Source organism: Heloderma suspectum, chromosome 10 (genome assembly GCF_057233095.1).
Source record: "Heloderma suspectum isolate Gila_16-S chromosome 10, 16-S_ref, whole genome shotgun sequence".
NCBI lineage: Eukaryota > Metazoa > Chordata > Lepidosauria > Squamata > Helodermatidae > Heloderma > Heloderma suspectum.
Genome location: NC_139467.1, coordinates 9,797,826 through 9,816,492, shown reverse-complemented (window position 1 = coordinate 9,816,492; position 18,667 = coordinate 9,797,826). Strand labels below are relative to the sequence as shown.

Sequence of the window (18,667 nt, the reverse complement as noted above, 5' to 3'; positions counted from 1 at the left end):
GGGGCAAATGCTCCCCTGCGGGTTTTATACACTAAGCAAAGCGAGGGGGTTTCCCCTGGCAAGGCGCCCATCGCCCAAGGACGGGAAGGAGGGCGAGAGAGGGCACAGGAATGAAGAGTTGGGCAACGGGGAGAGGGAGAGAGAGAGAGAGAGAGAGAGAGAGAGAGAGAGAGAGAACGGTCCGTTCTCGGAAAGCAAACAGCCGTTTCCCCATTGCACAAAGAAGAGACGCCGCTTGTTGGCACGCCTGACCGGCTTCCAGATGGCCGCTCTGCGAAACCCTCCCTGGGGTCTTCTTTCAGCCCTGCAGGTTGAGACAAAAAGACCTGGCCAGCGCGCGGGGGGGGCGGGGGGGCAGCAAGGCGGGAGAGAGAGGAGGATATTCCCCGGCAAGGGAGCAGTTTGCCAGCGGCGAGCGGAACAGGAGTTCTGAGGCCGAGGGGGCTCCCAGAGGAGGGTCCTCGCGCTGCACGCCCAGTCCGGAGGCCTCGTGCAGCTATCCCATCTTCCCCTGCTTAATGGACAGTGGAGGCTGGTGGCGCCAATGTCGGTGGGCAGTGAATCCCCTCCGGGTTTCCATCAGAACCAGTCAGAACTCTAAAGGAGCTCCCCTTCGCGCCTTGGGTAGTTCCTTTAGAGTTCTGACTGGTTCCGACTGAAACCTGGAGTGGATTCACCACCACACTAACATCGGAGCCACCCACCCCTTCCCATTTTTGAACTCTCTATCTTCTCCCTAAAAAAAAACAAAAACAAAGTTAAAACCCTTTTCTCTTCTGTTAGATTACAATGCACTGTTGCTTCCTCCCCCGACCCCCTTGCTTGTAGGTAGCTCTGTATTCGCTTTTCTTTTGCTTTTGTGTGTCCTGTGTGCGCGCGCTTGGTCGTGGCCAAGCAAACAGTGTGTGGGAAAGCACTACACACGAGTCCACATTGCGAAATACAGTGGGCAAAGCACTACGCACATCAACATATATTGTTTAAATGTAAGACTACACTGTGTGGGAAAAGCAAGCCCAATATGAGGCATCTTCGGGGCCTTGGCGGGGGCAGCAGTGGGCGAGGCAGCTCCAGTAGCCAAGCTGGCTCGGCCCCGTCCGGATGGTGCGTCCTGGTGTAGGGCAGCAGAGTGCGGAGGCCAGTTGCAGGGCACTGTTCGAGGAGGCTGGTGCAGGCGGCAGCAGCTGCACTCTTGCAAACGCAGCCCACTGATGGACGCCAGGTCAGAGGTGTCTGCTGTCCTGAGCACGGTGGATGGTCAAGAGGAGGAGATCCTCCAAGGTGCGGGGTAGAACGAGCAGCAGGCAGAGCCTCCAGCGCCAGACCCCTCTTCCATTGTTCCCCCAGCTCCTGTGGTGAGACTGGTGACCTCTGGGACTCAAGGCAGGCAGTCCGTGGCTCTTCCACAGAGACGGCAGGGCAGCATCGTGTGGGACCACTCTGAGGTGGGAGTGGATCCCAGCACTGCTGCCTGCAGCCACTGCAAGGCATTTCCAAGCGGGGGGGGAGCCAGCCACAGCCTGCTCCTGCCCTTAAGGAGGCAGCAGCCATTGGTCTTGCTCGGGGAAGAGGCCCCCACGTCCCAGCAGCCAGGCAGCAGGGGCAAGCAGAAGGCTGGTAGTGCCGGAACTCCTGCAAGCTCTCCGTGTCACACCCCCAAGAGGCTTTGGCAGGCCACCATGGAGGAGATGGGGTGGGGGAAGTACAGGTCCACAACGTGGTGGTTTCCCATGCCCGACCAGATCGCCGACAGCATCTGTGACCAGCCATTCAGCCTTGTTGGAAATGGGGGGTTCAAGAGGTTGATGGCCCTGGTGGTGCCCTACTCCAAGTAGGGATGGCGGAGAATTCCGCCATGGATTTCAGTGAGGCCGAATGCACTGGCATTCGGCCCCCAGAAATCCGTGACGGAATGGCCTGCCCCCCCGCCCCGCGGATTCCCCCCAAGATGAGGCTTACCTGGGGAGGATGTTCCAGATGGTGGCGGCTCCGGTGGCGGCTCCGGCGGCGGCTCCTGGTCTTTTGACCAGCTGCCGCGGCTGCCATTTGCATCCTGGTCTTTGCCGTGATAGGCTACATAAGTATTTACGTAGCCTATCACAGCAAGCCAATTTAAAAAAAAACGGCATACGCAAATGGCGGCGGCTACGGCGGCCACCATTTGCGTTCCCTGATGGCACGTTGGCTTGTCCCTGATGGCTCACTGGTGGGCATCCACAGGGAGGGCAGCGGCCAGCACTTCTGGGACTGGGAAGGATGGGTATTACTGGGCCCTCCTTCACGCCCAAGTCATGAACCAGTCCCACATGGCAGCAGAGTTTACCGAGGCCATGGGCCGCATGGTGGAGGGGTGGCTGGCAGGGCACCAGCTCACCCATGGTTCCATGGTCACGGATGGGGGAGCCAACATGGAGAAGGCTGTGCATGAGGGCAGATTTGAGGGCATCTGCTGCACACTCGCTCACCCTGCTGTTTCTCTTTATTTTGGCTGGCTCTTTGTCGGCTTTTGAGTCAGGCAGGGCAGGTAGTGTTATTCCCTTCGTGCCCCTCCCTTTGCTTGTAGGGAGTTTTCTTTCTGTATCCACTTTTATTTTGCTCTTGCTCTTTGCTTACTTCGGACAACTCCAACTCAGAACTCAGTGTCCTCTGTATTTCAGTCAATTTGCCCGCTTTGCAGGCTTGGTTTGTTTGTTTCCTGCTTCACTTCAGTCCAGTCAACTCCAACTCAGAACTCAGTGTCCTCTGTGTTTCAGTCAATTTGCCCGCTTTGCAGGCTTGGTTTGTTTGTTTCCGGCTTCACTTCAGTCCAGACAACTCCAACTCAGAACTCAGTGTCCTCTGTATTTCAGTCAATTTGCCCGCTTTGCATGCTTGGTTTGTTTGTTTCCTGCTTCACTTCAGTCCAGTCAACTCCAACTCAGAACTCAGTGTCCTCTGTATTTCAGTCAATTTGCCCGCTTTGCAGGCTTGGTTTGTTTGTTTCCTGCTTCACTTCAGTCCAGTCAACTCCAACTCAGAACTCAGTGTCCTCTGTATTTCAGTCAATTTGCCCGCTTTGCAGGCTTGGTTTGTTTGTTTCCGGCTTCACTTCAGTCCAGACAACTCCAACTCAGAACTCAGTGTCCTCCGCATTTTCAAATTAATGTGCCTGCCTGGCATGGGCGGATTTCTGTTTCCAAATAGTACATTGTTGTATTACTTCAGCTGCACTTTGAGAGGGGTGCACGCTCTCCAGGTTCAACTCCCGATGAGTCAGGCAGGGCATGTATTGCTACTCCCTTCCCCCTACCCCTTTGCTTGTTGGGAGTTTTCATTCTGTATCCACTTTTGTTCTGCTCTTGCTCTTTGCCTCACTCTGGACAACTCCACCTCAGAACTCACTGTCCTCTGTAAATGTGCCCGCTTTGCAGGCCTGTTTTGTTTGCTTCTGTCCTCACTCTGGACAACTCCAAGTCAGAACTCAATGTCCTCCGTATTTTCAATCCATGTGCCCTCCTGAAAATGGAGAGGTCCACATCTCTGCCTGCCTGCCTGCCTGCCCACCCATGCCTGAGTGAAGTAGCTGGGCTTGGTGGCTTTCACACCACAGGTCTATTGCATATTTGCACCCTGCTGCACCCACGGGTGTCTCTGTCTCTCCACCAGCCTTGTGCCAGCACCCTTGCCCTTAGGTACCTCTCTGCCTCCTCTACCAATCTGCCTGCCAGCTTGTTTTCCCAGGTAATGTGTGTATTCCATTCAGCCAAAGAGAGCCTGAGAACATCCATTGTGAAGCTGAATAGTAGTACTAGGGAAGAGGGGTTATTATTTTGCACTTCAAAAAAACCTACACCAGGGATTAGGGATAGTGACCTAATCACTGCTTAAACACCTAACTTCTCAGATTTTATATTACCTGTGGTTTGAGTTTCTGAGTACAGCACATTTTACCTGTGCCTAGCACAAAAACTACTGGCCCAAAGTGTCTGAAGTTTGACAGGTTCAGTCACCTGCACTGGGGCTACCAGGTGCCCAGATTTCATGCACTTCTGTGGAAACAGGGAAAAGTTATAGCTCTTTGAGAGTTTTTGTTGAAAACAGCAAATTTTACCTGCATCTAGCACAAAAACTATTGGGCCAAACTGTCTGAAATTAGAGAGGTGCAATCACCTCCATGGGGGCTGCCAGCCCAGGTCACCAAATTTCATGTATTTATCATAAAAACTGAAAACATTACGGCCATTTCTGTTTTCCAACACAAGTCAATGAGAAAATGTAAAATCCAAATAATTTGGCTACCCAAATCTTGCATCAGATCTGAATCCAAAGCAAATCAGATTGCATCCAAATGAGTCTGAAGCAAAACGGGGCCCATTCAGAAGGTCCAAATTGGCATCTGAAGCGAATCGGGGGGTCCGTGTACAGCCCTAACATATATGTCAACACAATTTTCTAGCAGTTATACAAAAGATTCAACAAAAGCAGATCAGATATCAGCATGTAGCCATGTTCTCATTCCGGCCCCCATTTTCAAAGTCCTTGGAACAGCTGCTTTGCTTGGGGGTGGGGTCAAACTTCAAACATTTGATCAAATTCCAGCCAAGTACAGTTGCCTATATTTTTTCTGATTAAACAATCCATTAAGGAGGGAATGTTGGAATCACTGCCAAATGCCTTTTGACTGGTAGCGCCAGGACTGCTCCCTCTTGAAGCATCCCAAACCTCAGCCACTTTGTTGATTGTAACCCCCTGCCAGGGTGGAAACTGAGCCCACAGAGCCCCAGAGCAGTTCTGATTCTGAGGAGGAACAGCAGTCCGTGGGAGAGGAGCTCGCTCATCTCTCACAAGCACAGCAGCTGGCAGAGATTCCTCCTGCCAGCATTCCTGGGATAGTTAGTGACCCTGGCAGTGAGAGAGCGCTGGAGGGGGGCTTGCTGGACACTTGGCGCAGACGCAGGGAGCAGCGACAGATGGAGGGTGCCAAAAGGAGGCATAGTGCTCGTTTGGCGCGCAAACAACGGTCGCGTCCCGAGGACCCAAGGGAAAGAGGGCGGATCTCTCCCTAGCCCATAAGTTCAGGGTCTTCCCGTGATTCTCCTTCAAACGGGGACCAACTGCCTTACCTGGAGCTTAGGCTACTCTGCTATCTTTCCCCAGTGCTGTTCCTTGCTTTGGCGCTAGCGATTAGTATTCTGAAAGAGTCATAAAGTAATAAAGGAATAACGTCTCGGAAAGAATTCCTCGTCGTCTGTGTCCTGAGTTGGCTATTGGTGGGGACTGCAAGAGGCAGCTAGGGCGCTCCTGACACCCCCACTACACACACACAGACGCAAGCCTAAACAGTCATTTATCTTTTTGCCTCACCCCTATGAAAGTCTCCGATACCCTCTAACACACACAATTTTGCAGGGAACAAAGGTATGTATGCATGGCAGGGTACAGGTAGGGGAGATTCACCCTGCCTGCAGCCCATCCAGATGTTTGTCTCAACATCTGATTTGCCTTGCAAACAACACTACTCCACATATAGCACAATGCCCTCGAAGGTGAATTGGGCCTGGAGCCCAGAGAAGTCGATACAGTACTGGAGTAATATGCTTCAATCAGTGAGCACCTGTTCAAACCCTCCGTCCTTCCGTCCCTCCCTCTGAATTAACGTTAATGCTGAAAGATTCGTCAAAGGCAGCCCTGCATTGCAATAACCTCATCTGGATGTTGCCATGGCCCAAAAGACAGTAGCCGGTCTGCCTGCCACCCTCCATGGAACGGATGGGTGCAGGTGGACTCTGCCCTGGAACTAGGATTGCTAGTTTGTTTGGGTCCTCCCCCCCCCCACTCCACATACACTTGTGCCTTGCTTGGGATGGGGGGCGAAGGTGACCATTCTGCCAAAATTGGCGTGAATCAGCTTCTGTTGCCCGAGAGGCTCTGGGATATCTCCTGCCACCTTCTGGCCGGGACGGTAACAGGGCCTGCCCATCTGAGAAGCAGAGTGAAGCCTCTGCTCAGGCAGTAGACTGGGAACAGCAGCAGATTGGGGCCAAGGCCTCCACCTGCCACCCTCCCTTCGGGCCGCCACACCACCATCTTCCCTTCCAACCAAAGCAACGTTTCAGCCTTGCGTCGCTGGCCCAGCCACTGCTGTGGTTTCTCTTTGCGGCCAACTGCGTGTGTGTGCGCAAGCTGCCGCCGCCGCCTGCTTGCCTTCTCTGTCCTGAGCTGAGCCCCACCCCCACCCTCCTGCTGGCCACCAGCCACACCACATGCCATCCTCACCCACCTCAGAGCCGTCCTGGCTCCTCCACTGCCTTGCCTGGACCCAGAGGTGGAAGCTGCTGTGTGTAACTTTCTGAGTCTCTGGCCACTGCGGCAGGCTGCCGGATTGCTGTTCTTATCATAGGACATGACAGAGGTGTACAAAATTACGCCTGGTGTGGAGAAAGTGGAGAGGGAGACATTTTTCTCCCTCTCTCATAATACTAGAACCCAACGGGGTCATCCCATGAAGCTGAGTGGTGGGAGATTCAGGACAGCTAAAAGGAAGGACTTCTTTGCACAGCGCGTAGTTAAACTATGGAACTCCCTACCACAGGATGTAGCGATGGCCACCCATTTGGATGGCTTTAAAAGGGGGTTAGGCAAATTCAGGGAGGAGAAGGCTATCCATGGCTACTAGTCATGAGGGCTATATGCTGTCTCCAGTATCAGAGGCAGTATGCCTATTGTATACCAGTTCCTGGGGAACATGGGTGGGAGGGTGCTCTTGCACTCATGTCCTGCTAGTGGGTTTCCTGTGGGCAGTTGGTTGGCCACTGTGCAAACAGAATGCTGGGCTAGAGGGACCCTTGGCCTGATCCAGAATGCCTCTTCTCATGTTCTAATTTCATGTCAGCAATCTTTTTCTTTTTTTGCCAGCCATTTGACAGGCCTTCCTCCTGTTCTGTTAACAGCGGTCTGGCATGCGGAAATTAAGAGAGTAAAGCATTTATGTCATTTGTCACAATGCCAGGAAAAGGTTTACCTGCCCATTTCGACAGATTACGCAGCCACCCCGGGCACAGGAGCAGGGACTGAAAACAAGATGGCAATGCATGGTTGACACGAGGGCGGTGGATTTGAAAACGCTGGTTGGACTGCATCGCCTTTGTTGGGGGAGGCAATGCCGTTCATTGTGCTATAATTCAAATGCAACACCCCTCGCCAGCCAGTGCAGCAAAATAACTTGGGAGTGCTCCCTGCATTCTGCAGAAAAAAGCACAGACATACATATAGGCTAGACCTGCCAACTTTTTACTGGCGAGTGCTTTCATGTCTTAGCAGCTTGATCTGCAGAGACTGACAAATGATTGTGTTTCCCTTTCCCCCTCCATGACGTGACAAGCTTCATCTGCTGGTTTCTTCAGATCAGACTGCTGTTGGAGGGACGAGGACAGGGGCGGATAAACAGCATGGCCAGTGGAGGCTAGTGCTGCGATTTCGGTGGGGCTGTGGATCCATTCTGGGTTTCAGTCAGAACCAGCCAGAACTCTGAATGAGCTATCTAAGATGCTGAACCTATTTGGGGGACTGGGTTCAACACCTTGGATGGCTCCTTTAGAGTTCTGGCTGGTTCGGACTAAAGCCCAGAATGGATCCACAGCCCCACTGAAATCGGAGCCACCAGCCTCCACAGAGCATGGCCACCCTTAGTGCACCTGCTACCGTCTGATGTTCCTTGCCCGCCTCTTGACTTCAGTGTTCTAGGAGTCCTTTTGGACTGAACCAGTGCAGGGAAACCCCCTCCCTGCTCCTTTGCACTGCGTGACTCAAAGGCTTCCCTAATGCTGGTCAATATTTACATTCCCGCTGCTCTCCACCGCCCTCCCTCACCACCGCCGCTCCACACAGACATGTCCTGCCTTGAAACATTCAGGCCCAGGAACCAGAAGATGCCATCGAATGGAGAAAGCTTTGAACGATGGCTCGATCTCCCCGACATATGCGCTCACGTACGGTAGGAAAGGAGGAAAGTTGCGGTTCTGCTGACCCAGGGGGGACAGGACTGCAGTACTGTGACCGGTAGCACACAAGGGGGAAGTTCAGCAACAGCTCTGCTGATGTTCTTGTGCTCCCCCCCCACCCCCACCCCCCGGGCAAACTCCAACGCTCTGCCAGAAATGAGAGAGAGGCCTTCTTGGTGGGCAATACCCACACTCTGGAAAACCCGGCCCCGGGCAGTTTGGGAGGGAGAAAATGGGCTATGTTTCAAACACCTCCTGAAAATGCACTTTTTCACCCAGGCTTTCTCTGGCTTGCAATTAATCATATGGTGCTCCTTGTATTGATTTGTATTGTTGTTGTAGCTGGAATTGTTTTTCATAGTGTATTTTAAATGTGATTTTTAATATTTATATGTGGGCTGCTTAGGGGTTTTATATTATTATATTAAGCAGTATACAAGTACTACTAATAAATAATAAGAGCCTTTCTACATGGAGCTTTCATTGCACACTCCCAATTGGTCACACAGTAGCTTGTGGGTCCCTTTCACATCATCATTTTCCAGGGTATCTTCCATACTTTGCAACCATTATTGTGGGGGGGGGGGTTCCCTGAGGAAAGCCTGGCATTATTTAGAAATGGAGGAATGAGAGTCTCTTGCAAAGTTGCAACTGCTCAATTCCACTACACCACAGTGCTATCTAGTGGTTGTCTAATGAAACATATAGAAAGGCAGAAAAAGAAACACCCTGGGGGAAAAAAACATGTGTAAAGGAGATGATCTTAATCCTGCCAAGGATCTGGAATCAGAAGCCTCGGTAAAGGTGCTGAATAAAAGCCTCATGTAAAAATGCCCTAAGTAAGTAAACCCCTCCCTCTTAAAGAGAGCCAGAGTCAGAACAGGGAAGAGAGATAAAAGAGGAGGGGAGAACGCGACAGCACCTAGATGATGTGGTTGTGGGCATACTATACTATGGACTTAACCTGCCACTTTACCAAGGCTTCTGTTTCCAAATTCTTTGCAGGATTATTTATTTATTTATTTATTTATTTATTTATTGCATTTATATCCCGCCTTTTTTCCTCCAAGGAACTCAAGGCAGCGTACATGATCCTCCTCCTTCCTCCATTTTATCCTCACAACAACAACCCTGTGAGGTGGGTTGGGCTGAGAGTCTGTGACTGGCCCAAAGTCACCCAGTGAGCTTCCATGGCCGAGTGGGGACTAGAACCCGGATCTCCCGACTCCCAGTCCAGCACTCTAGCCACTACTTTTCGTGTGTGTTTTTCTGGGGGGTTATCTCGCTTCCTTTCCTTATGTTCCATTACATAAGCACTAGGTGGCCCTGTGGTATAGCACAACTGCAGAATTACACTACATTTTATCCTGCCATTCACAAACATTCCCAGACTTTCATCTTAGGAAAAAAACAAAATGCTAAAATGGTTGCAAAGCACAGGAGAGGCCCCAGAGGACTGCAACGTGGTGTAAAGTATGCACAAAGAACTATAAGTGAGGGATCAGGCGCACTCAATAAATGCCTTGTGTAGAAAGCCTCTGTGTGGCTCTGCTCCCTCCAAGTGACACAGAGTGCCTCCTCTTTATCACCTGGCCAGCTTCACTGAGTGGAGTGCACGTGTCCTGAAGCTCTACACTGGCAGCAAGTCTCCTGGCAAGGGGAAGGGCAAGTGTGCGCAGCATATGCATGTGTGGACTGGCTTGGGCATCATCTTCATGAGGACTAGCTTCTCTTAGGTTTGGTACAGCATCATGAGGATGGAGACTAAACTAGTAAACGCACTGCAGTTAGGGGTACTGGAAAATTTGAGATGGACTAAAATGAGCTCAGATAGCAAGGAATCTGACTTGTGAAATCTGCGGCAGGCTGCACAGAGTCCATGGACTTTCAGGTTTTTATTTTTTACTTTCCTGAAATTTGTGTATATTTATTCATAGGAAAATATGCAAGTTTCTCCTAAGACTGGTAAATATATGTGGGAAAAAGTTGAATGGAATAGGGGACAGTACACTAAATGTTATGTACTAAGGTAAATTATGTAAATTGTTGCCAACCCTCTTTTGGAATTATTTGCATATTTTTCTGCATAACGCAAAAAAAGTCGACTCTGCCTGTGAGCGGGCAACGGAGCAAAAGGCGCATGACAATTCGCAAAACACAGCCAGAGCGGATTTGACACAATCCATACATCCCTAACTGCGGTATATACGTTCTTTTTTCTTCTTTGTTTTAAACCATCCTTCTCAAATGAATGCCAGCATTACATAGTTGAAATGTAATCATAGAGTGAATGTATAAACTCTAGTGTCCCCCCACTCCCTCTTTTTAAATGTGTGTTTCTAAAGAAAAATGTTAAAGGATGCATACACATTTAAAAATAAAATGCTGCCCATATCAAATCAATGGTATGCATGTTTACAAAGTCACATAACAGTTTGAAATGTAAGTTTTGAATATATAAAGTCCTGCTGCACTTCATAATAATCTGTCCCCATTTCTGCAGGGTTCTTCTGACTCCTCCCTCCTTTTCCAAACCATGCCCCAAACCATCTTATTTGTTGATATTGAAACTGTAAGCAATACTATGTCCCGGGTGTGTATCGTTGATGAACTCCTTTCCCCGGTTAGATGTGCCTTTAGGAAGTGAGGGTGTGGAGATGTGAATGGTCAGCCTCTTGTCCACCTCCTGAAAATATGCCCCCTGTTGCTTTGAACTTAAAAAAAAAAAGCTCATAAAAACTGATGTGCATACTCTCCTTCTCGAGCTTTTCTACGAGGCTGTTAATTGGTTGTTAATGTGCTGTATTTACTTTTGGTTTCTTCACGGAATTGAGATCCGAGCGATATATGAGGAGTGTTTCCTTTCCTGCTTTTCCGCTACATAACCTCTAGGTGGCACTGTGATATAGCAGAATAGCACAAATACACAAGCAAAGAAACAGTTTCTTTCACTTCAACAATTAAACGCCGCATTTTCCCTGCTCTAAAAAAAACTCACTGAAAGTGCTCATTAGACACAGAAGCGAAACTGGAGGGTCATGAGAACATAAGAAGAGCCATTCCTCCCACATGTGCTTGCTTGGACCCTTTAGTAATCTTCAGAGGCCCTCTTCTGAGTTCCCCCACCAAGGAAAGCTAGGCAGATGGCTACAAGTGAGTGAGGGGGCCTTCTTAGTGGTGGCACCCCACTTGTGGAATAGACTCCCAAGGTGTGCCTGGCACCAATGTTGTTATCCTTTCAGTGCCAGGCAAAGATCTTTCTTTTCTCCCAAGCATTTTAGAGACCTAGTTCTAGACTTTTATAGCTGATTTAGTGATTCCTGTGCTGTTTGTAGTATTATATTGTATTCTTTTACATATTTGTATTGTATTTTATCTTTTTAACTGTTCTATGGGGTTTTAGTTTTTTAACTGTTTGTAATCCACCCAGGGAACATTAGTTTTGGGGTGGCTTAGAGATGTAACAAACAAATGCTGCTGCTTGGAGGAAGTACAAAGAAGCATGAGAAGACAACCTTGAACAGCGAAGGCTGGCTTAGGGAAAGACCCCTCCTCCCAAATGCATCTGCCCATTGGTTGAGATCTTCTTTAGAGGCCCTTTATGTGGTAGCAGAACATGTAGGTGGCAGAGAAAACATTCTTATTCCACTTCTAATGGTTTTCAATATCCGCTTTTAATGGTTTTTAATATTTCAAGGTTTTAACTCTGCTCCTTTTGATTTTAAAGGTGTTCATTTTGATTTGTCATTATTCAATGTTGTTCGGTTTATGAACCACTTTGGGCGTGGGGGTGTGGGTCTTAGCACCAAAAGCAGTATATAAAAATTACTGTAATGATATAATATAATATAATTAATATAATATAATATAATATAATATAATACAATACAATACAATACAATACAACACTTGAAAAATAATGTACACAAATGATCCTTCACAGGACTGTATTCTGAATTGCCAAGGTTGATTTTAATTGGAAGATTATTATTTTTTTATTTTTGAAGAAGGCAAGAAGTGATGAAGAGAGCACAGAGGAAGGTGGCAAAATTGGAAAACAGATTTATCCTTGGGATTTACTGACCCGTAGATTGCAAACCGTGTTTCCTAAGAGATGGGGGTCTTCAAGCAAGGGAACCCATACACAAGATGTAAAATCAAGGTGAGCTTTTTAGCCTGTAAAAACAATGTCAGAGTCAGTTTATGGAATGAAGAGGAAACTCCCTCCAGCACTGGGGTTGCCAACTTCTTTTACTAGCCTCTCCTTTTGTGTCTTTAACGGCAGCTCAATATGCAGCCATGAGTAGGTCACCGCTTTTCTGTGAAAAGTTTCACCTGCTCATTTCTTCCAAGCAAGCCACTATTAAAGACACAAGAGCAAGTCATGCTGTACTTTTTCTGGTCAATTGGCATCCCTGTTGCCCCAAAGTAGGTGCCATATTGTTTTCTTGCTCTGCTCCTGTGTCTTGAGTGATGTGACACACAGACATTTTACTATTCGAGGCTTAGGAGCATGGCCAATCAAATTCCTGGCAAACAAAAGAGATCTGACATGCAGTGGTGTGCAGTATTTGACAACATATGACCTTTCTTGCCTGAGGCCTGTCAACTTTTAGGACAAATAAGAGCCAGCAACAAATCCAGTGTCATTATCACTGGACTAGGATGAGGGAGACTTCGGATCAAATAAATGAAGTGCTCAAAGTTTACATTTCCTAGGTTAACCATTTACAGTCTGAATAGCACTAAGTAGCTGTGAGTGAACTTTGACTATCTGTGAACATATGTTTCATTTCTACAGTTAACAGGCCTACCCAGAGCATGGGGGCGGGGGGGGGGGCAGAGGGTAATTTGCCCTGGTCCCTGTTAAGCAAGGGGGCCCCTGCCTCAGCTCCTGTGCATACCGTCAGCCCCCCACCTCACCCCTACCTCATTGCTCAGCGCAATGAGCTCCTTATTTGTTACATTTATATCCCGCCTTTTCCTCCAAGGAGACCAAGGCGGCGTACACGGTCTTCCTCCTCTCCATTTTACCCTCACAGCAACCCTGTGAGGTAGGGTAGGTGGAGAGGCAGTGACTGGCCCAAAGTCACCCAGTGAGCTTCATGGCAGGGTGGGGAGTAGAACCCAGGTCTCCTGAGGCCCAGCCCAACACTCCCACCACTACACCACCGTGGCTTCCATTATATGGAAGATAATCATTAGGAGGAAGCGGATGAATGCTTTTGCGCACTGAAGGCACGTCGAAAGGGATCGCGAGGTTGCGTGAGCGCCTCAACACGAGGGGGGATCCTGCGCCAATCAGGATCCCCCCCCCATCATGTGGAGGAGCACAATGCACCTATGTTGGCGCACCCCCGCGCCACAGTAGTTCTCTCCTTGTAGCAGGCAGCAGCCAGGCCCCCCAGTGTCACCTCAGTCCCGGGGCCCATATACCCTCTGCGCGGTCCTGAGCCTTAGCCCTGTCGCTCAGAAGAGTCTCCGGTCCACCAGCGCTACCCTTGTGTACTCACCCCGAACAGCCAGCTGAATTACAGCTTCTCCAAGCATTGGGTTATATGGATTATAATTATACAAATCTTCCAGTATGATCATCAGGTAGGGTCCAGAGTCACCCTTCTGCAACCCTCGGATGGTTAAGGAGCAATCTCTGGCCACGCTTTCACGCCCCGTATAGGCTCTGCCTTTTGTCTTCACATTTCCATCCTCGGAGATAACGATTATGTTGCCGTCGTTGTTGCTGGTGCCCCGGTACCAAAAGCAAAGGGCTGGCAACGCGACGTCCCTCACGGAAAGGGTAACCGTTTGCCCCACGTGAGGTTGCGAGGGGACAGGGACAACTTGGAAGGCTCCATTCAGCTGGATGCAGGAGGTCAAGGCAAAGGCTGTAAAACAAAGCCCCACAGAGGTGGTTAGGCCAAAGTCACCCTTGTTGCCAAAGGCCTCTCGATGAACCTAATGGTGCCACCTGGCTAAAGCACACTCCTCATGGCCTGCTCCTATGCTTTTAAACACAGCTCGGTCTGTGGGACATAGTGAGGGTGGGGTTTTTTTTGCAGATCCCATACATTTCAAGGGGGCCTACAGAGGAGAATACCCCAGTAGCTTATGCCCCACGGGTCCAACCTGATGGTCTGTCACTCTGCTTGCTTCTAATCACAGTGAATGGCTTTACCAGGACTTTCCAACCCTAGTCCTTTAGGGGAGGGAGGTTGAAGTAACACCTCACAGGACTGATCCAGTATCCAGTGCTCTTTACTAGTTCTCTCTCTCAGGAACAAGGATTGTCACTAGCAGCAGACAGTCTAGCAGGCAGAGAGAACCAAGGGAAATGAAAATGGGAAACGAAAATGGAAAACAGGGCCAGTCCACCAGCCGTGTTGAAAGGCTTAATTTTTTCCTCTTCTTTCTTCATTTCTTTTTCCTTGTGCGTCGTGTTTGTTTAGATTGCAAGCTTATGGGCAGGGAGTGTCTTCTTTCACTGATTATATGTAAGCCACACAGCCTTTTTGGCTGAGCAGCGGGTTAAGAATACTCTAAATAAATAGATAGATAGATAGATAGATAGATAGATAGATAGATAGATAGATAGATAGGTTTGATGGATTCTGTGGGGCCTGGGAGGGTGTAGCATTGAGTGTTTGCTTGGAAAATGCTGGATGTCCAATTCCTTTTGCCTCTACCACTGTATGGTCCACATCCATCACCCACCGCTATCCTACTGTGAGTTTAGGGCCAACTGGGCCAGAAACAAAAAGTCTTAAACTGCTTTTTTCATTCACTGCAACTCCCAAGACCCCACACCTATCTTTCCGAAATACCGCCTCTATGACATTTGCATACAAATTGCCAAAAAAAAACCAAGGAGGGGGATAAGCAAAAGGGAATCACTATGTCCACCCACCCCCCGCACACGCACACACACCACATTTGAATACTTCTGAAATTTTGCAAGTTGCCTAACTAGGGCCACCTCTGTGCTGCATGTCATTTTCATAACAATTGCCCACAAAGAGAGGGGTGACACATGCATCCTTCTTTGGAAACCTGCAAACTGTAAAGGCTGCTCTTGCACAAAGCTCCCTTGCACCTATTCATCTGAGACTCAGCTGGTTTGATCCCCTCAGAATGGGCAAGTCTCCCTGCAAATTTTATCCACTTCTGCCAAGAAATAAAAAATGTTATCATCTGGCCCCTTTTAATATATATAAATTTAAAGCAGTGGAGGCTGGTAGCTCTGAGGGCAGTGGGCAGTGAATCTTTGGATAGCTTTGCACCTTGGAGAGCTCCTTTAGAGTTCTGACTGATACCCAGAGCAGATTCACTGCCCCACTGACATCAGAGCCACCAGCCACCCCTGTGCATGACAGGCTGCCACTAAACACACAGGACCTGGTTCAGTTAAAAAAAAAGAGTTGGCAACCCAAAGTGACAAGCCTATGTAGAGTTACCAACTTTTTATCTGGCAAGGCTTCTGTATCTTTAAACCTGCTTGACAGACAGCAGTTCATCAGGTGATTTTTCCCCCAGCAGACATTTGCTATGCTAGTGAAAGCTTTACCTAATGAATTTCTGCCATCACTTAGCTATTAAAAACACAGAAGGGAAAAACATGGCAACACAATTAGTCTGTGCTACTCCCCCAGCAGCTGTGTGAGTAGATGCAAAAGGGGGGGGCACCTGTCTTCCTACAACTCACCTGCCAGAACTTGTCCCTTCCACTGCACAGTGGGATGGAAGGTGCTGAAGAGACCCATAGCATACATGGGTGGTGTGGAGTTTGGGGCAAATGCTACCCTGCCAGGATCTTATATACTATGCAGAAGGGGAAGTTCCCAGAGGAGGAGGATTGCCCAAAAGGCCAGTTGAAGAAGGACAGCAGATATCCAAGACTTAAAAGTTATACAAAAGCCTCTCAGAGACAAAAGGACTGGGAAATAGGCAGAGTCCTTATCAACAAACAAGGATTTTCAAGAGGTAAGTCCAGGATATCGCCAAGGTCAAGCACACAGGCAAACAAGCAAGTCTAATCAGAATCCAGAGGCAGTGTCAGGCACAAGTCCAAGGTTGATAATACAGGGGCCCAAACATCAGTTAAGATCCAGACACAAGAATCTGGGGCTGAAAACCAGTGTTATTTTCAGCACACTCCAGACAGAACATGCGGGCTTATATTCCCAGGGCCTCCTGAGCCCTGCCCACAGCTCAGCTGCTGCATATTACAGTCCTGAAGAGTTCCTTAGAATTGGGTACTTCGTTTTAAGGAAGATTTACTCCTCTGCCTTTAAGGCAACAGTGTTCTCTGGGCCTGGGTGGACACTCAGCCTCTGAAGGAGAACTCCCCTATTCTGGCAAGGGCAGAGCCATGGTCTTCTCCCCTGAGGGCCCAGGCTCCCCATGTCTCCTGACAGAGGTGCCTGAATGGCTTCATCTGTCCCACGGAGTTCTAGCTCCTCAGAAGAGGAGGAGGTTCTCACCAGCTGAGGCATGACAACTATGGCAAAGTGTTTCACCCACCTGAAGTTCCAGCCCTGCCAGCAGATGCAGACCCTGTTCCACAGAGGGCGTATGAAAAAATAGGCACTGATCTCTTAATTGGAGTTCACAGATGTACTTGATAGTTACAGATTATTTCTACCTATATCTGGAGATCTGCACTCTGCACAGTACAAGCAGTGTATAAGTGACAGTGGACCTGAAAGGGGTGTTTGCCAGGCATGCATGGAATTCTGAATAAACTCTTTAATGACAATAGACCTCAGTTTGCCAGTTCAGAGTCCAAGCTGTTTGCAAAAGAGTGGGACTTTTGTCATAGTGCCTCCAGTCCCCACGGCCTTGTGGACAGATCTATCCAAACAGTAAAAACCTTAATGGGGAGGGGGGAGCAGCTGCTAGTCAAGGAGACTTTTATAAGGCATTATGGGCATACTGCAGGATACCATTAAGCAATGGATGGTCCCAGACTCAGTTACTCTGAAAGCTTCCTACCATTGCTGAGGAATTACTCATGAGTATGACAATGGGGATGGACAAAGGGAGAAAGTAGCACTAAAACAGCAACAAAAATGGCACTTTGACAAAAAGCATGGGAGCTTCCAGGTCTACAATCAGGTGACAACGCGTGCATGAGAAATTACAGCTCCAGTGTCTGGGATCAGAGGAGCACAGTTGAGCAGATAGTGTGCCTTCGGATTTATCTAGTTCAGACAGATCAGGGTGAAACCTTTCAGTGTAATCATGATCTGCATGCACTCTCAAGAAAACTTAGAAGATACTCAGAAAGTGGAAACTTGGTGTGCTCACAATCAATACCTTTGCTATCTCTGCAAGAGCAAGAATTCCAAACTGAACCTCAGCAAGGCAACTCTGAAGACCATAGGGAGGCGCAAGGCCTCCCATGGTCAGGGAGGAATGTGTAAGCTCCACGTAAACTCACAGAAACTTACAGAGGAGACCAGCAGAAGGTAAGAAAGTGAGTGGTGAAATCTCACTCCAGAATGATGTGCTGGTGATCTCTCCTCTGTAGGAAGTCTTTCTTTCTTTCTTTCTTTCGTCATGTCATGTCATGTCATGTCATCTAATTTCTATACTGTCCAATAGCTGAAGCTCTCTGGGCTGGCCACAAAAATTAAAACCACAAATACTTGGATTAATGTAGTTGTGTGTGTTTGTTGATACTTCCGGTTGGGAAAAGGGGAGATGTAGTGATTTATTTATTTATTTATTTATTACATTTATATCCCGCCTTTTTTTCCTCCAAGGAACTCAAGGCGGCATACATAATTCTCCTCCTCCTCCATTTTATCCTCACAACAACAACCCTGTGAGGTAGGTTATTTATTTATTTATTTATTTATTGCATTTATACCCCGCCTTTCTCCCTCTCGCAAGGAACTCAAGGCGGCTTACATTATCCTCCTCCTCACCGTTGTATCCTCACAACAACAACCCTGTGAGGTAGGTTGGGCTGAGAGTCTGTGACTGGCCCAAAGTCACCCAGTGAGCTTCCAGGGCCAAGTGGGGACTAGAACCTGGATCTCCCAACTCCCAGTCCAGCACTAAAGCCACTACACCACACTGTCAGTGATTGCTGTAATTTAGACACACTTCCTTACAGGGAACATAATGAGGAGAGCTTGGAGACAACCCCTGGAGGAAGGGGGTGGAGCCAGGAGCAGACTGAGACAGGGCCTCCAACAGAAGCTGTTCCGTATAATTCTGCCTGGCAGTAAACGATCATACTAACTTCTCCTTGTATGGTGTGACCATCATATGAGTGAACCCCTAATTTATTACAAATAGAATGGCTGCACAATGCCTTTTGAGTACTAGGGACGGGAGCCCCTCTGTTTGAAAGCACCCTTGAAGTTACACTGTAGTTGTTTGGGTGATCAGATGTCATGGAAACAGTTCAGGGAGAGGAGGAGTCCGATGGAGCTGGTTTCTCAGCAGAGCTGGTGGGTGGCCTCCCGACCTTTGGATTGCTCCTGCAGACAGTCCATCTAGCCCAGCATTCTGTTTCCAGCACCGTGGGCAGCCACTGTTCCCAGAAACTAGTCCTCAAGCAGCCAACAAAGCCTTCCCCTCCCCTCCCCTCCCCTGCTGTGGGGGCCCAGCAACCAGTGCTCAGGGTTATTTGGCCTTTGAACCCACAGGTTCCATGGAGGAAGTAATCCTATGGCATTGTC

At 48.8% G+C, this 18,667-nt stretch overlaps 1 protein-coding gene across 3 annotated transcripts in view; it reads right to left on the bottom strand.

Annotated features, from left to right (window-relative positions):
* Positions 1-11,641: 11,641 nt before the first annotated feature.
* LOC146337639 (cell adhesion molecule CEACAM16-like) overlaps positions 11,642-18,667 on the bottom strand; it is a 33,557-nt gene continuing 26,531 nt past the window's right edge. For 2 of the 3 annotated variants that reach the window (XR_014784909.1, XM_084814330.1), the window contains 2 exons: positions 13,493-13,864; positions 11,642-12,155 (listed from right to left, as the gene is read on the bottom strand). Coding sequence is in view for 2 of the 3 variants with exons in the window: in XM_084814330.1 (XP_084670456.1) it covers positions 12,151-12,155; positions 13,493-13,864 (377 nt within the window). In the remaining variant the exon portion in view is untranslated. Of the gene's footprint in view, positions 12,156-13,492; positions 13,865-15,678; positions 16,387-18,667 lie in introns of those variants that run through there. The other variant, XM_084814328.1, reaches the window with a different exon arrangement.